Source organism: Nerophis lumbriciformis, linkage group LG20 (assembly GCF_033978685.3).
Source record: "Nerophis lumbriciformis linkage group LG20, RoL_Nlum_v2.1, whole genome shotgun sequence".
Taxonomy (NCBI): domain Eukaryota; kingdom Metazoa; phylum Chordata; class Actinopteri; order Syngnathiformes; family Syngnathidae; genus Nerophis; species Nerophis lumbriciformis.
The window spans coordinates 21,897,501-21,924,112 of record NC_084567.2 but is presented as its reverse complement, the minus strand read 5'-3'; the positions used below and the strand labels follow the sequence as shown (position 1 = coordinate 21,924,112).

Sequence of the window (26,612 nt, the reverse complement as noted above, 5' to 3'; positions counted from 1 at the left end):
CACCAGCAGATGACATGGCACCCCAAACCATCACTGATGGTGGAAACTTTACACTAGACTTCAGGCAACGTGGATCCTGTGCCTCTCCTGTCTTCCTCCAGACTCTGGGACCTCGATTTCCAAAGGAAATGCAAAATTTGCATGGTTTGGTGATGGTTTGGGGTGCCATGTCATCTGCTGGTGTCGGTCCACTCTGTTTCCTGAGATCCAGGGTCAACGCAGCCGTCTACCAGCAAGTTTTAGAGCACTTCATGCTTCCTGCTGCTGACCTGCTCTATGGAGATGGAGATTTCAAGTTCCAACAGGACTTGGCGCCTGCACACAGCGCAAAATCTACCCGTGCATGGTTTACGGACCATGGTATTTCTGTTCTAAATTGGCCCGCCAACTCCCCTGACCTTAGCCCCATAGAAAATCTGTGGGGTATTGTGAAAAGGAAGATGCAGAATGCCAGACCCAAAAACGCAGAAGAGTTGAAGGCCACTATCAGAGCAACCTGGGCTCTCATAACACCTGAGCAGTGCCAGAAACTCATCGACTCCATGCCACGCCGCATTAACGCAGTAATTGAGGCAAAAGGAGCTCCAACCAAGTATTGAGTATTGTACATGCTCATATTTTTCATTTTCATACTTTTCAGTTGGCCAACATTTCTAAAAATCCCTTTTTTGTATTAGCCTTAAGTAATATTCTAATTTTGTGACACACGGAATTTTGGATTTTCATTTGTTGCCACTTCAAATCATCAAAATTAAATGAAATAAACATTTGAATGCATCAGTCTGTGTGCAATGAATAAATATAATGTACAAGTTACACCTTTTGAATGCAATTACTGAAATAAATCAAGTTTTTCAAAATATTCTAATTTACTGGCTTTTACCTGTATATACAATTTGTTCAAAATTAATATTCCCTGAGAAAATTAATATAAAACTAATTCTTAGTATCAAAAATAAAACAATAAGAACAGTTTTCATTATATCAAACATAAAAAGTGGATTAGGTAGTGCCTTTAAGGACATGCCCGCACGAACACAGAGTTTCAAAAACACATATTTGGGGTTAAAACAATCTCCATCCACACCATCCACAGAAGTGTAGTTTCAAAACTGTCTATGTCTACACACAAACATACATGCACATTTTGTCCAATAAGAAGCCTGGAAAAAAGCAGTAACAGCGGACTTGGTGCAGCATTACACCTCCTATTGTGGTTATTTTGATATACTTTAGAGGTACAATGACACGTACGTTATCTTTAAAACCTGCCTGCACGTACACAGAATCCTGGGAAAATTATTAAAGAGCGAATGCACGCCTTTGCTGCTGAAACCCAACACTCATAGAATTATAACATGTGTGTGCTGTGTGTCGGTCCTCTCCAAGGTTTCTCATAGTCATTCACATCGACGTCCCACTGGGGTGAGTTTTTCCTTGCCCTTATGTGGGCTTTGTACCGAGGATGTCGTTGTGGCTTGTGCAGCCCTTTGAGACACTTGTGATTTAGGGCTATATAAATAAAGATTGATTGATTGATTGATTGATGTTCAGCAACATAGTGATGTATTACATGTGCAGTGAAGTGTACATTATTTCTAACATCAGCACGCACTAACGAGCCAAGGAAACCATTTTGCATGTTTAAGTATCTATACATAGCTCACGGACGTGCGTGTGCCGCTGCAAAACTGTCATGGAATTATAAAGCATTTTATCATCGATATAGTGATATGGTACATGTGTAATGAAGTGTATATTGTCTTTAACATCAGTACACACTACAAGGAGGACGCTACATTCTTTTTTTAGTTGCATGGAAGCAAGACACGTAAGTTAACTTCAAGATCTGTCGTTAAACAAGGACTAAAAACATAAGATAATGTTGCATCTTTCTTATGACACAGAGCAAAAAGTCTTGCCTGTCAAAGTTGTTCCATCAGCTGGAGGTTCGACAGCGATCGTATCAACAACAGCTGACTGTCATTAGCGCTGGCAGGAGTGTCACAAAGCCCATTTTAATGTGTTTTTTTTATTAATATTTAGTGAAAATAGCTGCATGTAAATCATTGTCTGCATCAAAAATACAGTAAGTCATCGTATAGTGTGTTTAAAGCCAGCAAGGCAGTGTTGTTGAATGTGTAAATGACAGCGCACAAGTCTCTTAGTGCCGTGTGCACGTATACGCTAAGCGGAGGGTTTTGGATCTCTACACTTTGGCCAGCATTTCTAAATGTCTGCGTTTTTAAAGACAAAAGTATGCGTCTGTTTGTGGACAAGAGGCCGAAACGTGAGCTTTGACTACTAAACGAGGTAAAATGCCGTAAAAAAAAGTATTCTTTCGGTTGTGTTTGTAATATGCCAGCTAGCTTGTTCTTATACGTTTTGTACTTGTTTTCTGCCTCTGTAGATCTTTGTGTTATAAAGGTTTTATATAATGTGTTCTTCTGGTTGCAAGTATTTTCCAGACATTTTGTCATCCATGGTTCATACCTGCCAACTACGGTACTCCGGTTTTCCCGTAATTAGTACGGTTATCATCAATCTATTCCGGGTTACGGTTGCAGTGATAAAAAATACGGTTTTTCATTAATTAAATTTTTTTTGTTTTTTTAAAGTTTTATTCACGAAATCGCGTAACAACATGACAATCGACACTGCTTCCCGTAACTTCCTATCGAAACATTCCGAATGCCATGCGCGAGGCTATTTATAGCACCGCTGCCAAGCACGAGGCACCAGTTGCCATTGTTTCCAAACGAGCGAACGATCATGGAATCAGCCGGAGAAAAATCGCAAACGAGTCTTAAACCGAAAAGAAAACTGCAGTCATTCCGTGAAGAATATTCAAAAGCCTATCCGGGAATAATTATCCGTTCCAAAAAGGGTGAAAACTACGCGAATTGCACCTTGTGCAGACAAGATTTTTCGATCGGACACGGAGGAATTAGCGATGTAAAAGACCACGTTGGGACAAAAAAACACAAGTCTAATGCCGTTGCTAGCGATACAAGTGGAAAACTTTCAACGTTTTTCGTCGCCCAAACAGATTCTTTGGATGTGATAAATGCCGAAGTTTTATTTACGGAGGCAATAATTGAGCATGGACTTCCAATCGCACTGGCTGAATAAATTTGGATTTTAGCCACAAAAAGGTAATGACACCAATGTTATCTATTGGAATTGTTTAGTACTGTTATACTGTTAAAAGTGTTTATACTATTTATGCTTTCAAGTCCAAGTTGAAGAAATCTTGTTAAATGTTGACAGCATAACTACCAAAATACAGAAGTATGTCCTTAATATTTTTGCAGTGCTATTTCTGTTGAAAAGTTAAAATGATTACATTAGAGATGTGATGTGCCACTTTTCAAGTGTCTGATGGCTTAAATTAATTTTCATTAATTTTTCATATTTTGAATTATTTTGAAAGGCTTACAAAAAAACTACATTTGTATTTTAATTCCATGCTATTGACAGGACTATTAATTTTAATGAAGTTAGCTTACCATGTTTACAGTATGATAATTGTGATAGAAATGTGAATTTTAGGCACAGAATATTTTTTACAATTGAACAAGGCAGTAGATTATACAAGCTTAGACAGAAAGTTAATAATGACACCAATTTTTTTTTTAATGGAATTGTTTAGTACTGTTTTACCATTTGTTTACTGTACAAAGTGTTTATACTGTTTATACTTTCAATTAACAAATTGAAGTCTTGTGAAAGGTTGACAGGATAACTGGCATTAACTGTCAAAATAATTTCAAACTATTGAAGTTATCTTACAGAATAAACATGTCAATCAACCCATATGATTTTTGCTGTAATATTTTTGTTTTGAAAAGTCACTGTGACTGATAGAAAAGTGATGGTTTTAGAAACATTTTAACCTGTCTGAATGCTAATAATTATTTTGCGTCGGGGGGCGAAGCCTGAACCCCCCACCAGGACTTTGTCCTGGACCTACCGGGGCCTGCGGCCCCTGGACCCTGGCTACTAGGTTTTTCTGATTTCAAAAGTTGGCAGGTATGATGGTTGATTGCTTTTATTTTGCTTCTTACTAAGTTGCTTCTTACTAAGTTGTTTCAATGGACAATGTTTTTCATAAAGAATCATGAAAGTATTAAAAAAAGAAGTACCATTTATATAATTTTCACTGTATATTTTTTAATTGTCCCAATTGTTTCTTAGGTCATTCTTGAAAATTGTCATATTTTGTTCTGTGCATATTCTTCGAAATGTCTTTTTGTCATCAATATTCCTCTTCTTGTAGTTTCCGTCATAGATTATGAAAACTGGCAGATGATCACTGATGTCTGATATTGGCAGACCACTTGTGGTATTATTATCAAAATCATTAGTAAAATATTATCAATAAGTGTGGCACTGTTTCCTGAGATTCTGCTTGGCCTTGTCATTTTCGGATATAAACTCAGGCTATACATTGTGTATAGAAAGTCATCTATAGACTAGTGTTTGTTAGGGTCCAAGAGGTCAATGTTGTAGTCTCCACATAAGAAAATAATTTTTTGACTAATTTCAGTAAAGGTTGCCTTAATCCAACGTATCAATGTTTGACTTGGGTGATCTATATATGCAGCTGATTAATATGTTATTGTTTTTTTCATGATGTATTTCAATGGTTAGACATTCTAAGATATTATCAATAGCTAATGACATGTTTTTTTATACCACTTTGTGCTCTGTTATTCATCACGTACAAAGCTACTACCCCTCAGTCCTTGTTGATTCTGTTAATATATTTTAGCTAATGCATACTTGCCAACCCTCCCGGAAAATGACTCCCGAAATTCAGCGCCTCTCCCGAAAACCTCCCGGGACAAATTTTCTCCCGAAAATCTCCCGAAATTCAGGCGGAGCTGGAGGCCACGCCCCCTCCAGCTCCATGCGGACCTGAGTGACATGTTGACAGCCTGTTCACACGTCCGCTTTCCCACAATATAAACAGCTCATGATCGAGGGCGAGTTCTTGGTTTCTTATGTGGGTTTATTGTTAGGCAGTTTCATTAACGTCCTCCCAGCGTGGCAACAACACACAACAACAGCAGTCAAGTTTTCGTCTGCCGTAAAGCAGTTCGTCTGCCGTAAACAGCAATGTTGTGACACTTTTAAACAGGACAATACTGCCATCTACTGTACATGCATATGTGACCCACCCATAATGTGTCACATTTTTGTGTTGATTTATATATTTTATTTTGTGGTTTGAATTCGTTTTTGGAGCTGTCATTACACATTTATCAGTATTCACATTGGGCAGTAGGGCGTTTCTTCCCAATTGAATGCGATCACCTGCAGACCGGAAGTGTCTTGTCATTCTGATGAGCGCAACCAGTCTGTGAACAATTGAAACGTCCTGTGTGCTTTTTCCTCCTGTATAACAGGTTAGTTTTGGTGAATCAACTCACTGAATAATATCCATGTGATCTTTATAAGTTTAAGTACACATTCTGATGGTGGAACTCTAAAGTGTTTGTGAGTTGTAGTTTGTATTTGTGAATGAATCCAGTGCACAGCTGCAGTAATCAATACAAAAAGGCGACGTGAGTGCGCAATGTTTATATATGAACTTCTGATCCTAATTCAGACTCCCAAATTAGAGCTCCCGTTTTCTTATTGATTTTATAATGTATATTTGTATAGTGTGTGTGTTCTAAAATAGTGACAGAGAATAGAACAAGGATGGACAATTCAACCCTTAACTCAACAATGAGTAGATGAGTGTTATGTGTGTGTATATGTGTAAATAAATGAACACTGAAATTCAAGTATTTATTTTATACATATATGTATATATATGTATATATATATATATATATATATCTTAACCACGCCCCCCGCCCCACCCCAGACCACGCCCCCCACCTCCCGAAATCGGAGGTCTCAAGGTTGGCAAGTATGAGCTAATGTCCTTCCAGGTCAAAATCCATTCCTTTTTAGCATCTATTCATGTTTCTGAGATAGCGATTACTTTGAAGGGTTTGTTGAATTGTTCCAAAAAATGCTTCACGTTGTTGTAGTTTGCATATAAACTTCTGCTGTTTAAATTAATAATCGACAGTTGGTTGTTGATTTTAATGTTTGCGTTATATTGTTCGTCTGCATAATAACAACAATTGTTGCTGGTAAGAAAGAAAAATAAAATATCTGGATCTATATCCTCATCTAATTCCGGACTATTGTGATCTGCTGCTGAAGGTTTTCAGTTCCATGGGATATATACTGTATCTGTTCAGCAATCTTTTGTGTTGCTCTATGAATGTCTATAAGTGTAGATAAATGTGCACCTGAATACAGATCTTCTTGCTAAGTAATCATTTGGAGCATTGTAATTTTGTAGTCGATGTTTGTTTTCCGTCAGACTCCATTATCGTTGTTGTTGTTGTTGTTGTGGTTGCACTGGGAGTTTCCATATTTGTCCAGATCCTTGATGTCCTTGACAACTAGGATCAATTGTACCGGTATACATACTTAGGAAGTAATTTATGAACCTTTTTAGTTTACATGTAAAGTTTGTTGTTTGCTGACATTTGCATGTGATGTCACTTTTCAGCGACTGTCAGGCCAAGGGTACTGTTTCTCTGCGTCGCTGCCTCCCATGCTAGCTGCCGCCGCCATCGAGGCGCTCAACATCATGCAAGAGAATCCAGGTATCCACTTTTTTCCCCCCTGTTTACCAACTACAGCTATAATGCTGACCTGTGTTTACTTTACTAACGATCTAGTGTTTTCTTTCTGCAGACATTTTCACTGTTCTCAGGGAAAAATGCAAATGTGTTTACCAAGCATTAAACGGGTAAGTTTTCTAGCATGATTTATATTCTAGACTGTCAGAGTAAAATAAATGGTTGCACTATAACTAAACATTATATTAGCCTTAAGAAGCTTTTTGAATGATTTGTCATTGAGCATTTGGCATAATCTGAGCAGATCCAGCATGCCACTTTAAAAATCCATCGTGGAACCTAGAAGCAATCACGTCATCAAATTGAAGGAAGGTATCTGAATTGTAACGACGGGGCATTTGTGTAGAAATGACACATACATGCTAAATAGCTGCTGGTTTGATATACCATGTAATGTAGTTGATATGTACAATAGCAATGGGTTGCGTTTTCAAGATTAATATGTGACAATATTTATTGTTTTGAGAAAAGCTATCTCACGGGCAGAACACAGTCAGAAGTTGTTTTTTTTATGGTCATAAGCGAGGGATTGGAACAGCATACTAAGTGCTTTGCGCACAATGCAAAGACCTAGCAAACAATGCTAGCAAAACGAGCTAGACTCACCAGAACGTGAGTCACTCACTCGGCCGTTAGACACGACACACAAAAGCACGCCAAACTCTCTGAATTGCTTCCCCCAGCAAAAAGATGCCACTGCGAGCAACCCACATATGCACACAAACCATTGAAAGCTGAGATACCAGAGACACAAAATAAAAATAAAATATATATATTTTTTAATTTTATAATTATGATGTTTTATATTTACTTTATTTTATTGGGACTGTTTGCGCCTTGCCCACAGTTACATTTTTTAAAAGCAAAAAATATAACAAAAACAGCATGATACTATCAGTGGTTTAACATAACACATTTGTTTTACAGTTTTTTATATTTTTCACAATTAGTAAGTTTATGTAATGACAATTTTTTACCAGCCCGAATAAAATGATTGGTCTTTACAGCGGTCACTCACTCTGTCTCGTCCACACGTATACAAAAGTAGTCCAAGACAAGCAACTGTTAAGAAACAATTTGCAGTCATGTTGTTGTTATGATAGAATATACATTAAATGACAGCTAACGCTAGCTATCCAAATCGCTATTATTAGCTAAAAACATCCAAAGTTAATGCGTGTGGAAGTGTTCTGTATGTAGTGTACGTCATTACGTTCTAGAAGGCGTAAGAGGGAGGGACATACTGTGTAAAATACATTGGAAAGTTAGCGCCCTCTGGACATCAGTGTAAATGCTGCAAACACCCCCTTTAACTTTTATCATTTTTCATTTTAGTTCAACAGTTAAAAGCTCATTCATGCAAAGTTATAAAAGACTTCAAGGTGCACCTGCATTTTTTTGTGACTCGTGCAGCCAAATTAAAAACAATTTCCTTGACCAAACCGGTATCTTCATACAGCATCATAGTAATTTTCTTAAAAGCAGGGGCGCCAAAAAACAATTACTATTCCACTTCAACTTAAAGACAGCACAAGTCCATTCCAGACGGTTATTAATAAATAGGTTATTTTTTGTCAGCAATTCTGGGCCCTATGGAACTACAAAGGTCAGGCGAGTCCTTATGATCCATTTCAGCTGCTACATTTAGCCTTAGCATTAGCATTCAGTTTACTTGGGTTGATGCTAATAAGACAAATATTGTGTTGCTGACTACTTTTACAGCATGAAAAAAAAAATAGTGAATATTTGTTGTGATTTACCTTATCCGCACATTTACGGCCTCCTCTATTTCACATTTATCCTCAGAGAACAAGGTTGCAGTTCCAGTGAGCAACTGCAGTCGCCACTTCGAAGTCTGGCTCATTACTGAATATACCTGTATACAGTGTTGGGTTAGTTACTGAAAACCAGTAACTAGTTACAGTTACTAATTACTTCATTTCAAAAGTAACTCAGTTACTAACTCAGTTACTTACACCAAAAAGTAATGCGTTACTGTGAAAAGTAACTATTTAGTTACTTCTTTTTTTTCTTCTTTTATTTTTAAAGCTCCCATTAAGGCCCTTGTAGCCTTCATTTCAGTACTGTTATTGCACTGGCGAATAATACAATCTGTTGATCAACTTGACATACATTTGCATCACTGAACTCTGCTAAGCAATGTGGTCTACATACAACCCACAAAGACAGAGATATGTTACAAAGGCCAATTTGTTTCTGGCCAGAACAAATTGACAACACTATTTTAAATAGCTGCAACATAACATACATAAGTAACAAACAGCATAATAACAGCATAGCTGTAAAGCAAGAAAGGCACACACTACATACACAAAGCCTAACCAGGCATTTTTTCCTCAAGGAATTCTGACACAAAATCATGTCTGAAGCCCAGAACACTACACATTTCCCCAGTTTTAGTTTAGAGATAAGGAAAGATTGGCCTGGCCCACTAGGATCCCTCTTTATGTTTGTGAACTTTATAGTCTATACATTTAGAGTGATGTGATAATCAAACACTCTAGAAGTCTAGAATGAAAGAGTATATAAGAGAATTGACAGCAACGTTCCCTCTAAGGAGCGCGCCTGTGCAATTGCGCACTGCTCAAGCGTCCTCTGCGCACGGCAAATCTATGCCACGCACAAAATCAAATAAAAAAATAAGCGCATAACAATTTTCGACACGACACGGACACGACAGAGAAAACCGTTTTCGTCATCATTGTTCAAATATAATAATACGTCTGTCGAGACGCTTTGAGGACATGAATTCCATCCATCACTTTACTGAGTAAAACTCTTTGTTGTCGGCCATAAACATATCACTGTTATATCAACAGCAGCCGCTCGCTCTTTCTCACTTGCGCCACCACATGTACATAAGGCACTTAGCCAGTGATGCGTTTACAGCCACACAAAAAGTCGGACAACTCCAACACCACACATAAAGTGTAATTCCAGGTCGTTACTCTATGATTTACCAATCAAATGTGCGCTTATTCTAGTGTCATTTATTAGGAATCTTAATTTATAAATTTTAATCATTAAATGCTGTTAGTATATTAAATACATACTAATAAAAATATATTTTTTACAAACAGGAAGTTGCAGGAATGTACACATGATCCCCTGCTTACATCTCATTGTGCAACATGTGAATGTTTTAATGGGAACTAAATGCAATGTCTGAAAGGGGTACAAACTATTTCCAAAGCAGGACCTCCACCCAGACAAACAATACAAGTACACAGTTCATGAAAAACAATATTTTTTGTTATTGTCATTGTAAGTGGGCCTAAACACTTATATTAGAAATTGAAATGACTGCTGTCATTTGATTATAATAATAAAGGAATGTTGTCTGTCTATCTGTGTTGGCCCTGCGATGGGTGGGGACTTGTCCAGGGTTTACCCAGCCTTCCGCCCGAATGCTGCTGAGATAGGCTCCAGCGACCCCGAAAGGGACAAGCGGTAGAAAATGGATGGATGGATGGAGATTTAACTTATTTAGTCAGGTTTGGGACAGGTGTGCTGCTGGTGTAGCCACAGTGTGGACGTGTGATGTTGCTCACATGGGCTCCACTGAATGCTCAGGGAGTTTTTGCGTTTGCTCACACACATGAACAATTAGAGGGAACATTGATTGACAGAGTGTGTATACCTTCAGTACTGAATGATGAGCAGAGGCAGAGTTAATCCTTAAGTGGTGGTGGTGGAGGTGAAGTGTCATTTGAGTCTCTATCTCTCTTTACTAGCTTCGTCGAAACATGTTGCTTATGTAGCTTGTTTCAGCAGATTTGAATTGCTGTTTTGGGCAGTAGATGGGATCTTTGATCCAAAGCACAATTTACATTTAACTAAAATGTTATTTTCTTTGTGCTCGACAAAAGAAACGTAGTGAAAATATCTCCATGTTAACAAACTCGACTTCTGGCTCCGCCATGATAAGACACGCCCGCCCCTCTCCTCCCTCCCCACACTCACACTCACACCCACACCCAGACACACACAAAGCGCATGGCTCTCTTCTCCGATTTGTGACACAAGAAGAATCAGAACGATGACACAGCAGCGCTCCAATAAAACACACTTTATACTACATAAAAAGTAACGTAAAATAACGCAGTATGTAGTAACGGTAACTGAGTTACTGAATATAAAAAATAACGCGTTCGATTACTAGTTACCGCCGAAACTAACGGCGTTACAAAGTAACGCGTTAGTCCCAACACTGCCTGTATATCACTCTGAATAGTGAATACGTTTAAAAGTCTGTCTACAGCTTTACTTATCAAAATGAAGCTTGTAAAAAATTAATAAACAGCATTAAACTGCTAACTTGTCTAAACACTACCGATGAGTAATAATAGTTCCACATTGCAAGATAGTTCCACTAATCAGTGTTCTTCAGCGCACAGATGTGCTCACAAAAGTTCCCAACTCGGAAGTTCCTTTTGTTCTGTTTTCTCTTGGTTGAGAAATACAGAAGCAATAGTATATAAACAAGTTGTCCTCGCACACGGCAATGGCTGCTGAAATTTCGCAACATAGTTTTAGAAACGCCCAACATTGTTTAACCACTTCGACAGCCCAGTGGCGCTCTCAAAAGTCCTCAGGAACTTTCAAAAGCACCACCTTGCTACTAGGAAATAGTTCCCGTGGAGCTTTTTTACCCCGGAATTTTTTTGGTGGAAATGCATGGAATATATATAATTTACCCGGATGTTAAATGGAAAAAGTTCCTCTAAAAGTTACTGTAATAAAAAGGGCCTAATATTGTCTGTCGCCTTGTGAGATGAGTATATCGTGGAACCCTTAGGAATGGGCAATTAACGAAAGATACATTTGGTTTACGATAGAGATTTGAATTCTATCACGATATTCCATATTGATGATACAATTTGGCCGCCACACACAAAATTGAGACCGTGAAACTGCAACAGGCTGCAACGTCTATGTCAGTGGTTCTCAAATGGGGGTACGAGTACCCCTGGGGGTACTTGAAGGTATGCCAAGGGGTACGTGAGATTTTTTTTAAATATTCTAAAAATAGCAACAATTCAAAAATCCTTTATAAATATATTTATTGACTAATACTTTAACAAAATATGAATGTAAGTTCATACACTGAACATCAAATCAAGTAGGCTATTCCATTCATTACAATGCAACAATGCAATATTCAGTGTTGACAGCTAGATTTTTTGTGGACATGTTCCATGAATATTGATGTTAAAGATTTCTTTTTTTTTAAGACATGTTTAGAATTAAGTTAATCAATCCAGATGGATCTCTATTACAATCCCCAAAGAGGGCACTTTAAGTTGATGATTACTTCTATGTGTAGAAATCTTTATTTATAATTGAATCACTTGTTTGTTTTTCAACAAGTTTTTAGTTATTTTTATATTTTTTTCCAAATAGTTCAAGAAAGACCACTACAAATGAGCAATATTTTGCACTGTTATACAATTTAATAAATCAGAAACTGATGACATAGTGCTGTATTTTACTTCTTTATCTCTTTTTTTCAACCAAAAATGCTTTGCTCTGATTCATTAGGGGGTACTTGAATTAAAAAAATGTTCACAGGGGGTACTTCACTGAAAAAAGGTTGAGAACCACTGATCTATGTGATAAGTAAACATGGCTGACAGCAAACAGGAGGATCAGAATGAAAAATACTAGTGCGACATCCTTTATTTTTTAGATTGTCAGTCAACAGAAAACTCCTCTCCAACGAGCAACCATAATAATTTGTTTTATCACCTCCAAACCGAACCAGTCGTTCAGTACCAGCAACTTTATGTCATTTAAGCAACAATAGCAAACTAACACCAAATGTGTAGTTTACATTCATAAAATGCTGAATAAAATATAAAAATTAAGATTTTACATCACTTTTACCTTTTATTGAAGACTCTTGTTGGTAAGAGTGCGATGAGGGGAGACGGGAGGTAACTTCATACTTGCTTTGAGTTCTTTCTTGAATTCAATAGAACTTTTGCACCTCCGATACAATATCGATATTGGAGCCTTCAGTACTAGCCAATACCAATCAATATGATACACATAAATTTAGAAAAGACTTGATCAAGTAAAATTACTCAAACAGACAAGAATGGTAGGTATGAAAAAAATTAACCTTTTTATTATTAACCATCTGGACTGGACTTATGCTGTATTTAAATTGAAGTGGAGTGATAATGACACCGAGTGGCCACAACATTTCATTAGGTTAAGATCATGTTGCATTAATATGAAAGATGCAGACACGCTTCTTTACTGGATATTTTTTAACATGCTATCCAGACTGAGAGAGTCTGTGATATAATAATTAGTCATATGCAACTATAATTATTTGATACTTGTTTATATTGACAAATGGGCTGTTTTAGACTGCATTATTGTTCAATTAAGGACAGTTGTTACATATGTCTAGTTTGTGTGCTGTTGTGTACTCACTGCTTAGCTGTTGTGCAGCTGATAGCTCCTAGTAATCTACAACCATGTTTAGCTTTAGTAAATGATTTCACTAAATTGCGAGAAAATACCAAACTTGTGAGCTTATTGGAGGACATTTAGATGTTAACTGGCTGTCCAGCTTTGCACATGTAAACGCTGTGCAGGACTGCTTGCTTCGGAGACTATATCAGAGATGTTATATATGCAAGCTGATATCTTTCGAACATTTGTTGTTGTTTTTTTCTAATATCAGACCAATATCTGATTGTGTACTGTATGTGTGTTTGATTATCATAATAACCAACATAACTAAAGTCACTAAAATGTTTTACTTTCTGGCTGACATAATTTATTACTCCATCTATCTTTGTCCTGGATGAGATTATTTTTGCTGCCTCATGGTGGATAATTTTTACAATTTAGGCCGACAGGAGCGTTGCGTAGTCACTTGTTCAACTTGCCAATCCAAACACCAAGAATTCAAAGTATTCCATAAACGGATACACATTTGTCTATGTCAAAACAAGACATAAACTATAGACATTGTTGGTTTTGTTATGATTTCTTTTGGTTTTTGCAGAATTCCAGGGCTGAAGGTAGTCGGGGTGCAGTTTGCTCCGGCGCTTCACTTGCAGCTGGAGAGAAGTTCAGGTTCTCTAGAGTCAGACATGCGACTGCTGCGCTCCATTGTAGATCATGTGAGTTCACAGTATCACACGTCTGCACTTGATGACAAAACACCATTTTGTATTAAGTGTCTCACGGTCTTTTCCATGTTTTGGTTTTGTTTGTTAGTGTATGGAGAGACAAGTGGCTCTAACACTTGCCCGATACCTTGAAAAAGAAGAGCGATATCTTCCTCCGCCCAGGTAATATATACAGTTACAAGTTAAACTCTTTAAAAATAATAAGATGATTGGCGCTCAAGCTGTCAATTGTGGCTGTGTCGTGCAAACATGCATCCCTGTTGCGCGTGCACGTTCACAAAAGAGATATTTAACAATGAAAGGATTTAAAATCTGAAACTTTTATGGTTACATTGATGTTGAATTAGTGAGTGAAATCATACACTTTTACAAACACTGCATAACTTTATCTTTGTGCTGTGTACATGCTTGTGTATTAGTGGGTGGCGCTTACATGGTTGGAACAGGAAGAGGGTTGGATATAATGCTTACCGCTTCTTCAAACACTAGTGTCCTCTAGTCTAGTGTTTTTCAAACTTTTTGAGCCGAGGCACATTTTTTGCGTTGAAAAAATCCAGAGGCACACACCACCAGCAGAAATCATTAAAAAACGAAACTCAGTTGACAGTAAACAGTCGTTGTCACAATTGTTGGATATGACTTTAAATCATAACCAAGCATGCATCACTATAGCTCTTGTCTCAAAGTAGGTGTACTGTCACAACCTGTCACATCACGCCGTGACTTATTTTGAGTTTTTTGGTGTTTTCCTTTGTGTAGTGTTTTAGTTCTTGTCTTGCGCTCCTATTTTGGTGGCCTTTTTCTCTTTTTTTTGGTATTTTCCTGTAGCAGTTTCATGTCTTCCTTTGAGCGATATTTCACGCATCTACTTTGTTTTAGCGATCAAGAATATTTCAGTTGTTTTGATCCTTCTTTGCGTGGACATTGTTGATTATCATGTCATGTTCGGATGTACATTGTGGACGCCGTCTTTGCTCCACAGGTAAGTCTTTGCTGTCGTCCAGCATTCTGTTTTTGTTTACGTTGTCGCCAGTTCAGTTTTAGTTTCGTTCTGCATAGCCTTCCCTAAGTTCCACTGCTTTTTCTTAGGGGCACTCGCCTTTTGTTTATTTTTGGTTTAAGCATTAGACACCTTTTTACCTGCACACTGCCTCCCGCTGCTTCCGACATCTACAAAGCAATTAGCTACCGGCTGATATGGAAGAGTATTACACGGTTACTTTGCCGAGCTCTAGACAGCACCGACACTCAACAACAACACATCATTTGCAGACTATAATTACTGGTTTGCAAAAAATATTTTTAACCCAAATAGGTGAAATTAAATAACCTCCCACGGCACACCAGACTGTATCTCACTGCTCTAGTCGGCCACCAAGCTGCTGCAAAGGGCAGCTATACGTAATTATTTAGAGTACCGTATTTTTTTCACCATAGGGTGCACCAAATTATAAGGCTGGCAATTTGCAGCTCAATTCAGGTCTATTTTCATACAAAAGGCGCGCCGGATTATAAGGCACATTAAAGGGGTCATATTATGATTTTTTTTACCTACATTTAGAACACTTCTTTGTGGTCTACATATAATGCAACGGTTGGTATTTGGTCAAAATGTTACATAGATTATGTTTTACAGACCATTATCAAGCTGCTTTCTGACCGTTGCGCTGTTTTGTGGGTGATTTTATTTACGTGGCTTCACTTTGACCCCGTCTTCTCCCCATCATCTTTGTTGTACCGGTAGTTTGTAGTCTTTCCTTAGCGAGTCTACTGAGGAATGAACACCCCACAACAAGAGGATGGAGAAAAAGAAGGAGCTTATTGACTATGGCGCAGGCTACAATGGCGGATGCGCGCACATTTTTTGGACTTATGCAGATCCCATCCTTGCCAACCCTCCCGGATTTTCCGGGAGACTCCCGAAATTCAGCACCTCTCCCGAAAACCTCCCGGGACAAATTTTCTCCCGAAAATCTCCCGAAATTCAGGCGGAGCTAGAGGCCACGCCCCCTCCAGCTCCATGCGGACCTAAGTCTGCTTTCCCACGATATAAACAGTGTCCCTGCCCAATCACATTATAACTGTAGAATGATCGAGGGCGAGTTCTTGGTTTCTTATGTGGGTTTATTTTTAGGCAGTTTTATTAACGTCCTCCCAGCGAGGTAACAACACACAACAGCAGCAGTCAAGTTTTTTGTCTACCGTAAAGCAGTTCGTCTGCCGTAAACAGCAATGTTGTGACATTCTTAAACAGGACAATACTGCCATCTATAACATCAATAATATATACGGCTTTTAGAGAGTGCAGTGCACAACTGCGCACACAACAAGGAGACGAAGCAGAAGAACGAGGAAGATACAGTCGTGGCGACGCCGACGACGAGTAAGATGAAGAAATACGCTTTGTTGCACCTTAGTTGCAAATCTTGCTTTATTGATTGCTTGCACACAGCCAATCCAACACAAAACAAACTAGTCCCCGCCCGCAGTAACGCTACCGCTCCCTCTCTTCTCTCGCCCACACACTCACTGATGTCACTCTCCTCACATGCTCACCTATTAAAGGGCCACACACACACATACGCTACTCTCATAACAGCTTGTAAGTTCCAAGCCGCAGCTGCGATTGGACCTGGATAGCTTCCGGGAAGAAGTAGTGGACTACCAAGTGCTTGGCACTGAAGATCTTCCTCAGGAAGCAAAGATTTACCGGTTTTGGGCCATGCTAGGGAGAGATGGAAATTTCCAGACTCTAATGCATTTGATGAAAGCACTTTTGTGCGTGCCACACATCAATGCATCATCAGAGAGGGTGTTCAGCATGGTTAGAAAAATAGTGACAGAGAATAGAACAAGGATGGACAATTCAACCCTTAACTCAACAATGAGTAAGATGAGTGTTATGTGTGTGTATATGTGTAAATAAATGAACACTGAAATTCAAGTATTTCTTTTATTTATATATATATATATATAATAAAATAAATTAATACGGTATATATATATATATATATATAGCTAGAATTCACTGAAAGTCAAGTATTTCTTTATATATATATATATATATGAAATACTTGACTTGGTGAATTCTAGCTGTAAATATACTCCTCCCCTCTTAACCACGCCCCCGCCCCAACCACGCCCCCCGCCCCACCCCGACCACGCCCACCCCACCTCCCGAAATCGGAGGTCTCAAGGTTGTCAAGTATGGCAGATCCCAAATACACAACAGCAGGAACACCGATTGAAAGCCGATTGAAACAGTTTATAAACAAGCTCTGAAAGTATTAGATACAAAAACTGAAATATATTATCTTTGTCAGATACAGTGGTGCCATTGTAAATTTGCGTCATTCCTGCGAGATTGCTGCGTGTGACTGAAGGATTAAGAAGTGGGGCTATTTTAATTTGCCCAGGACTTGCTGCAGTGTGCTCAAACATCCACCAAGTGGCATCTGTGAACAATACTGTTTTGTTTCTCTTTTTTTTCTCTTCTCTTTAGGATTTATCACAACATGTCACATTGAGGAAAGGCCACAATAAAATATTTTAACTTTCACTTAAATGTTTAATTTACACTGACTGTATTGTGTTTCCAATTAAGGTACTGTTTTCATATTTTCGAGGCGTGTTGGTTTGTTGGCTCACAACAGATTTTAGCTACATGTACAGTACCTATATTACACCATTAGTACACTTTTTCTTAGCTATCATATATTTATAAAATGTGTAGTATGCGTATTATTAGAAAATGCAGCTTAATGTGCCGTCATTGATTACAATATAGATCTACAATGTCTTGCTACAACATTGGATCTCTAGTGGCGCACCAGTAGAGTCCCAGTCTCTGATGCTACAGGTCCCGGTTGTAACAAGATGTACCAAAAAGCAGGTGCACTTTTGTTACCATTCACAATTGCTTTCTGTTATTGAATACTATTTTATTCAATGAATGACTGTGTTCTAGTACAACAACTCAAGTTTGATTAAAAAACTTGTTTCACAAAAATCTAAATATGTGATTTTTTTTCAGCATGTGCTTGTAAATATTCAGGTTAGCTATTACTGATACAGTATTATGATTATTATTTGTTATTATTTAATTTGCAGATCAGTTCAAGTTACGGTTTGCTATGGATTCCCTCTCTGGCTCTCATTTCCTCTGCGACAGCTGATGCTGGTGCCAAAGTTGTAATTCTCTTTCCAAACACTAAGGGCCAGTCTATCTCGATGGAGCAACTGCAGCTGCCATAGACTAGAGCAGGGGTAGGGAACCTATGGCTCTAGAGCCAGATGTGGCTCTTTTGATGACTGCATCTGGCTCTCAGATAAATCCTAGCTGACATTGCTTAACACGATAAGTAATGAATAATTCCGCTGGTAATCACAGTGTTAAAAATAACCACGTATCAACCAGACTCCAAAGCCATCAGCAAAACCATACAGCACCAGAAGTCGCATTAATGGTAATAAGTATTTTATTTATTATTGGTTACCTTCAGAATAGCTGTTATTAAAATGAAAAAGAGACTTATTATACCGTATTTTTCGGAGTATAAGTCGCTCCGGAGTATAAGTCGCACCGGCCGAAAATGCATAGTAAAGAAGGAAAAAAACATATATAAGTCGCATTTTTGGGGGAAATGTATTTGATAAAACCCAACACCAAGAATAGACATTTGAAAGGCAATTCAAAATAAATAAAGAATAGTGAACAAGTGTACGTTATATGACGCATAAATAACCAACTGAGAACGTGCCTGGTATGTTAACGTAACATATTTTGGTAAGAGTCATTCAAATAACTATGACATATAGAACATGCTATACGTTTACCAAATGATCTGTCGCTCCTAATCGCTAAATCCCATGAAATCTTTTACGTCAAGTCTCTTACGTGAATGAGCTAAATAATATTATTTGATATTTTACGGTAATGTGTTAATAATTTCACACAAAAGTCACTCCTGAGTATAAGTCGCACCCCCGGCCAAACTATGAAAAAAACTGCGACTTATAGTCCTAAAAATACGGTACTCTAAAAATGTTGGTCTTACTTAAAAATGCACGCATTTAGTTGTGTTCAGTGTTAAAGAATATTATATGGCGCTCACGGAAATACATTTTAAAATATTTGGCTTTCATGGCTCTCTCAGCCAAAAAGGTTCCCGACCCCTGGACTAGAGGATTGCTGTGTTTCAATTCGGGGGCTGCATCCTTCCAAGGACCCAGCCCATGTGCTCAACAAAGTGTGGGTCCTGCCGAGAGTCCTCCAGCAGCAGCTGGAGCGATATAAATTGGGACGGTCTAGCTTACGGGACATTTCTTGGTTACATCTGTTTTCCCCGCCATTACATTCACGTCACGTATCTGCTGCTCAGTCGCGTGAGGTTGAATAATGACAAACTTAAGAGAAGAATGTCGAATCGTTTTTTGTGTTCTCTTGGTCCTTTACCTTATTTTAGAGAAAGCGGCGAAGATCTTCTGGCACGGTCGCTGTCTGATTATCCTGTGCTGTGAGCCGACCGATCATTGGAGATGGTTGTCATGGAGATGTCTCGTGTTGACAAGCATTCTAAAGCTGTTATTCCTAATTGTACGTTCATGATGGTTTTGTTTTTATGCTTGTGAATGGTAGTTGTAGTGGGACATGCATCTTTAAAAACACGCAGAAGATGTTCCAGAAAGAGTCCTCACAGTACAGCCATCCAGCAACACTACAGAATCTTATTCAGCAGTTACTTTATTAGTATATGATTCACAATTAGTGTAGTTTTCAAATTGGTTGCCTTATAGCAAATAATTGTAAATGTTGGGTTAGCATAATATTATTATTATTATCGTATAATTATTTGCAATGAAGGCAGAGGAAATGAATCACAGCAACTGCAGTTTTATTACATGAGTTTATTCATTTATATAGGTTATAAAAATACTTTGTTTTTAAATGATCATCCAAAGTGGTGTTTTGTGTCATTTCCTTTTAGTCTGTTTTCAGTGTGTGGTCCTCTGTGGAATAAGTTTGGACACCCCTTATTTAAGCTTTTTTATGAATGTTTTTACTTGATACTTGTCACTGATTTGGAAACGGAATTTAGTTCTCTTGGTTATGAAACTGCTCATTGAAAACCACAATACATCTCTTTAATTAGGCTTTTTGTTTTAAACCATGTGCCAGCCACCTGGCCCTGACATAGGGCTGATAAAAATCCTGACCCTTGGACAAATTTATTGAGGACCTCTGGTATAGAATACTTGATACAAAAGGGTCATTATAGTTGGTATAGGCTAATATGATGGAAAGTGATATATTTGGCATTTAATACAGTTTTGCGCAAGTGTTTAGATTTTAGTGTCTATCTGTGTTGGCCCTGCGATGAGGTGGCGACTTGTCCAGGGTGTACTCCGCCTTCCGCCCGATTGTAGCTGAGATGGGCTCCAGCGACCCCGAAGGGAATAAGCGGTAGAAAATGGATGGATGGATGGATGTTTTTAATCAAACAAATTTAAATTGATGCACTTTTTGTACGAACCCCGTTTCCATATGAGTTGGGAAATTGTGTTAGATGTAAATATAAACGGAATACAATGATTTGCAAATCATTTTCAACCCATATTCAGTTGAATATGCTACAAAGGCAACATATTTGATGTTCAAACTGATAAACTTTTTTTTTTGTAAATAATCATTAACTTTAGAATTTGATGCCAGCAACACATGACAAAGAAGTTGTGGCAATAAATACTGATAAAGTTGAGGAACACTTAGTTGGAACATCCCACAGATGTGCAGGCTAATTGGGAACAGGTGGGTGCCATGATTTGGTATAAAAACAGCTTCCCAAAAAATGCTCAGTCTTTCACAAGAAAGGATGGGGCGAGGTACATCCCTTTGTCCACAACTGCGTGAGCAAATAGTCAAACAGTTTAAGAACAACGTTTCTCAAAGTGCAATTGCAAGAAATTTTGGGATTTCAACATCTACGGTCCATAATATCATCAAAAGGTTCAGAGAATCTGGAGAAATCACTCCACGTAAGCGGCATGGCCGGAAACCAACATTGAATGACCGTGACCTTCGATCCCTCAGACGGCACTGTATCAAAAACCGACATCAATCTCTAAAGGATATCACCACATGGGCTCAGGAACACTTCAGAAAACCACTGTCACTAAATACAGTTCGTCGCTACATCTGGAAGTGCAAGTTAAAGCTCTACTATGCAAAGCAAAAGCCATTTATCAACAACATCCAGAAACGCCGCCGGCTTCTCTGGGCCCGAGATCATCTAAGATGGACTGATGCAAAGTGGAAAAGTGTTCTGTGGTCTGACGAGTCCACATTTCAAATTGTTTTTGGAAATTAATCAATCAATCAATGTTTATTTATATAGCCCTAAATCACAATTGTCTCAAAGGGCTGCACAAGCCACAACGACATCCTCGGTACAGAGCTATTCGACATCGTGTCATCCGGACCAAAGGGGAAGCGAACTATCCAGACTGTTATCGAAGCAAAGTTCAAAAGCCAGCATCTGTGATGATATGGGGGTGCATTAGTGCCCAAGGCATGGGTAACTTACACATCTGTGAAGGCACCATTAATGCTGAAAGGTACATACAGGTTTTGGAACAACATATGCTGCCATTTAAGCGCCGTCTTTTTCATGCACGCCCCTGCTTATTTCAGCAAGACAATGCCAAACCACATTCAGCACGTGTTACAACAGCGTGGCTTCGTAAAAAAAGAGTGCGGTAACTTTCCTGGCCCACCTGCAGTCCAGACCTGTCTCCCATAGAAAATGTGTGGCGCATTATGAAGCGTAAAATACGACAGCACAGACTGACAACGACTGAAGCTCTACATAAAACAAGAATGGGAAAGAATTCCACTCTCAAAGCTTCAACAATTAGTTTTCTCAGTTCCCAATCGTTTATTGAGTGTTGTTAAAAGAAAAGGCCATTTAACACAGTGGTGAACATGCCCTTTCCCAACTACTTTGGCACGTGTTGCAGCCATGAAATTCTAAGTTAATTATTAATTGCAAAAAAAAAAGTTTATGAGTTTGAACATCAAATATCTTGTCTTTGTAGTGCATTCAATTGAATATGGGTTGAAAAGGATTTGCAAATCATTGTATTCCGTTTATATTTACATCTAACACAATTTCCCAACTCATATGGAAACAGGGTTTGTAAACTTATGAGCACAATTGTATATCAGAATCAGAATCGTTTTATTGCCATTGTTTGAGAACGGGTTCACAAACTAGGAATTTTTCTTGGTGCAATCGTGCAACATAAAACACATATAACACAGATTTGGTAATAACAAGAGCTGTAACTGAGCTATCAGATCTTGTTATAGACTTAGAAGGAATTCTAAGGAGCTACTGTTAGGAGTTATTGTTCATGTGCCTGATGGCCGAGGGGAAAAAAACTGTTCAGGGGGCAGGAGGTGTGGGTCTGGATGGACCGTAGTCTCCTGCCTTAGGGGAGAGGGGAGAATAGTGTGTGTCCAGGGTGAGAAGAGTCAGTTGTGATCCGACCCGCACGCCTCCTGGTCCTGGAGGAGAACAGGTCCTGGAGAGACGGGAGCTTGCAGCCAATCACCTTCTCAGCAGCACGTACGATGCGCTGCAGGCGATGCTTATCCTGGACTGTGGCGCCGGGGAACCACACGGTGATGGAGGAGGTCAGGATGGACTCGATGATGGCTGAGTAAAACTGCACCAGCATCTCGGTCGGCACCTTAAGTTTCCTCAGCTGCCGCAGGAAGTACATCCTCTGCTGGGCCTTCTTGATGAGGAGCTGATGGTCGACTCCCACTTGAGGTCTTGGGTGATGGTGGTGCCCAAAAAACGGAAGGAGTCCACAATGGAGACGGGGGTGGGAGAGTCAATCAGGGTGAGGGGGGATGGTGGGGCTGTGACTTTCCTGAAGTCCATGATCATCTCCACTGTTTTCTGGGCGTTCAGCTCCAGGTTGTTGTGGCTGCACCAGGACACCAGCCGGTCCACCTCTCTCCTGTAGGCGGACTCATCGCCATCTGAGATGAGCCCAATGAGGGTAGTGTCATCCGCAAACTTGAGCAGTTTTACGGACTGGTGACTGGAGGTGCAGCAGTTTGTGTACAGGGAGAAGAGCCAGGGGGAGAATACACAGCCCTGAGGAGTACCAGTGTTTGTGGTTCGACTGTCCGAGACAATCTTCCCCAGCCGCACGTGCTGTCTTCGGTCTGTCAGGAAGTCATTGATCCAACTGCAGAGGAAGTCGGGCACGCTGAGCTGGTAGAGCTTGTCTCGTAGCAGTCCAGGAAGGATGGTGTTAAAGGCAGAGCTGAAGTCCACAAACAGGATCCTAGCGTAGGTTCCTGGGGAGTCCAGATGCTCCAGGATGAAGTGGAGGGCCAGGTTCACTGCATCATCCACAGACCTGTTGGCTCTGTAGGCGAACTGCAGTGGGTCCAGGAGGGGGGCGGTGATGTCCTTGAGGTGGGAAAGGACCAAGCGCTCAAAGGACTTCATGACCACAGACGTCAGTGCAATCGGCCTGTAGTCATTGGGGACAGGGACAATGGTGGAGGTCTTAAAGCAGGACGGCACGCGGCATAGCTCCAGAGAGGTGTTAAAAATGTCAGTGAAGACAGGAGCCAGCTGGTCCGCACAGTGTCTGAGAGTGGAGGGGGAGACACCATCCGGCCCGGGGGCCTTCCGCGTATTCAGCTTCAAGAACTGCTGGCGTACATCCTCCTCTTGGATGGAGAGGGCCTTTACAGTCCTATGATGTTCTTGGAGTCCTGTGATGTCCTTGGAGTCCTTTGAATCCTTTAACTCCTTTAATGAAGTGCTGGCGTTGGTGGGGAGGGTGATGGTGGGGGGAGCAGAGCTTTGATGAGCTGGAGGCCGTTCATGACGACAGTAATGTGTGTTGAGGCCCTGAGCGAGAGTCCGGTCATTCAGGGCCTGGGGGGTTTTGGGCTTATAGTTCGTAAGGGTCCTGAGCCCTCTCCAAACGGCCGCAGAATCATTGGAGCGGAACTGTTCCTGTAGACGGTTAGAGTACACAGATTTAGCTTTCTCCACTTCCCTGTTGAAGTGGTACTTCGCTTCTCTGTAGGTACTCCGGTCCCCGCTTCTCCACGCAGCCTCCTTTTTCTTGTGCAGCTGTCGGAGCTTGGGTGTGAACCAGGGCTTGTCGTTGTTATAACAAGCCCTGGTGCGCGTTGGAATGATGCGCGCCTCATTGAATTGAATGTATGAGGTCACAGTGTCCGTATACTCGTCCAGATTGTTTGTGGCCGCTCAAACTGCCTCCCAGTCTGTCGTCTCCCAACATGCACGCAGCTCCTCCACTGACTCGGCGGTGAAACACTTAATGGTCCTCATAACAGGTTTAGCCAGTTTCAGTCTCTGTCTATATGAAGGGATTAAGTGCACCATCCCGTGATCTGATAGTCCAAGGGCAGCGCGCGGGACTGCATGATATGCCTTACTTATTGTAGTGTAGGAGTGATCTAAAGTGTTCTCCTCTCTGGTCGGGCATTTAATAAACTGCCTATACTTGGGTGATTCCTGGCTCAAATTTACCTTGTTAAAGTCACCAAGCACGATGAGTCTGGAAAAGACCGTTCCACAAGTAAGATCTGGTCTGCAAGCGTGCGCTGAACGTCACGCCCGTCCGCGCCGGGTGGGATGTAAACAGCCACCAGAATGAATGAAATTATCTCACGCAGTGAGTAAAAGGGCTTACAGTGAACGAAAATATATTCCAGAGAAGGAGAGCAGTGTTTGGATATCACTGTCACGTCTGTACACCAGCTGTTGTTGATAAAAAAGCAGACTCCACCGCCTTTGCCGGAGAGCGCCGCGTCTCGGTCCGCGCGAAGAAGATGAAAGCCCTCCAGTTGAACCGCGCTGTCCGGGACACTTGCGCTCAGCCGTGTCTCCGTGAAGCACAACACACAAGATGAGGAAAAGTCCTTGTTTCTTCTCATCAGCAACGCTAGCTCGTCCATCTTGTTGGCAAGTGAGCGGACGTTAGAGCGAAAGATGCCTGGTAGAGGCGTGCGTAATCCCCGTCCGCGAAGACGGACAAGGGCGCCTGCTCGCTTCCCTCTTCGGTGCGGTCTCCCTCTTTTGATCACAGAATGGACCAAATCCGCAGCTGACACTAAAATGACTGGTAATAAGTCCATAGGGATGATGGAACTGATGTTCAGTAGCTCTTCACGGGTGTAAGAGCACCCAGAAACACAATTTACGCACAAAAACAAACAAAACAGAGCGCACGAGAGCACCGAGGCAGCCTTCATCGGCGCCATGATGATGATGATATATATATATGATAAAGATATATATATATATGATATATATATATATATATTAGGGTTGCACATCTCTCTCTGATAAACGATTCGATATGCATCTAGATACACAGGTTACGATTCGATTCAAAAAAGATTTCCTTTTATTACAGACCGATTCGATTCAAAAACGATATCCTTTTATTACAGACCGATTCAATTGGATTCGATTCCGAACGATGCGATTCGATTTGACGGTTAATATTCAAGACTCCAAATCCCCAAGCATTGTGGCTTTATGGCACTGGCAAAAAAAACAGAACAACAAAATCACATGTCAATGTATTTATTTTTAGACATGGACCAAAAAAAGTCTGGCTGAATTGTAGGATGGGAACAACAAAGTGCAATATTTCAGCCTGAGCATAGTTTTGAACACTGGAGGTAGGTAACAAAGATTAAATATTTCAATCTGAGCATATAGTGTTTTAAACACTAGAGGTAGGTAACAAAGATTCAATATTTCAGCCTGAGCATATAGTGTTTTGAACACTAGAGGTAGGTAACAAAAGTTCAACATTACAATGTAAACAAGTTACACACCTATAACACATCTCAAAATGTGGCAACAATGAGCACAGTGACAAGTGCTTTGTGTAAAAGAATAGAGAAAATAAATACATATGTAAAAAGAAAAATCAAACTACTGTGTGTGAGGTACCGTTTCCCAGGTCAAAAAGCAGTAGTTCACTTATACTATGCATGTGCATTTTCATCATCACTGTCCTCTGTTTTTTTGGAGGGCAGATTTTTTTTAACAATTACTGTATATTACAGGCTTTGTTTGCCATGCCTCAGTGGTGCTTTTTTTTGTACCTGACTTTACCATTTCATCTATTGTCACCTGATGTTCAGAATGAATCACATTTTTGTGCACATTTGTAAAAGTTGTATTATCATCATCATCATTATTAAACTGTTTTTATTTACATGCCGATTCTCTTATAATATTGAATGTGTTGTTGTTGTTGTTGTTGTATGCTAATATTTTATAGCTGCAGCATAAGTTTAACTCTTTCTTGATTACAAGTTATAAAATACACAAACCCTCTGGCTCTTCTTGGTTCTGGGGTGCATCAATGCTGATGTCCAGATCTCCAAGGGCAGGTTCAGTCTTACATGGATTTGTCTGCAGTGGACCTCTCTGGACTGGATCCCCGGTTGCCTAGAAATAAAATATAAAAGACAAACACAAAACAACAAACAGACAGTAACAGCAGTCAGAATAAATCTAATGACAGTAGACTTGAGAATGCATTGTAATATGTAATTTGTGTTGAGTAAATGATTTTGTGTTGGGGGATTTACCTTGTTATGCAGGGATGTAGCTTCTGCTGTTATGCTTGTGAACGTCCGCTCAGC

At 39.8% G+C, this 26,612-nt stretch overlaps 1 protein-coding gene across 1 annotated transcript in view; it reads left to right on the top strand.

Moving 5' to 3' along the window:
• sptlc1 (serine palmitoyltransferase, long chain base subunit 1) overlaps nt 1-26,612 on the top strand; it is an 89,844-nt gene that overhangs the window by 50,435 nt on the left and 12,797 nt on the right. Inside the window, exons 11-14 of the mRNA XM_061980581.1 lie at nt 6,581-6,677; nt 6,769-6,823; nt 13,759-13,876; nt 13,974-14,047. Of these exons, the coding sequence (XP_061836565.1) occupies nt 6,581-6,677; nt 6,769-6,823; nt 13,759-13,876; nt 13,974-14,047 (344 nt within the window). The remainder of the gene's footprint in view (nt 1-6,580; nt 6,678-6,768; nt 6,824-13,758; nt 13,877-13,973; nt 14,048-26,612) is intronic.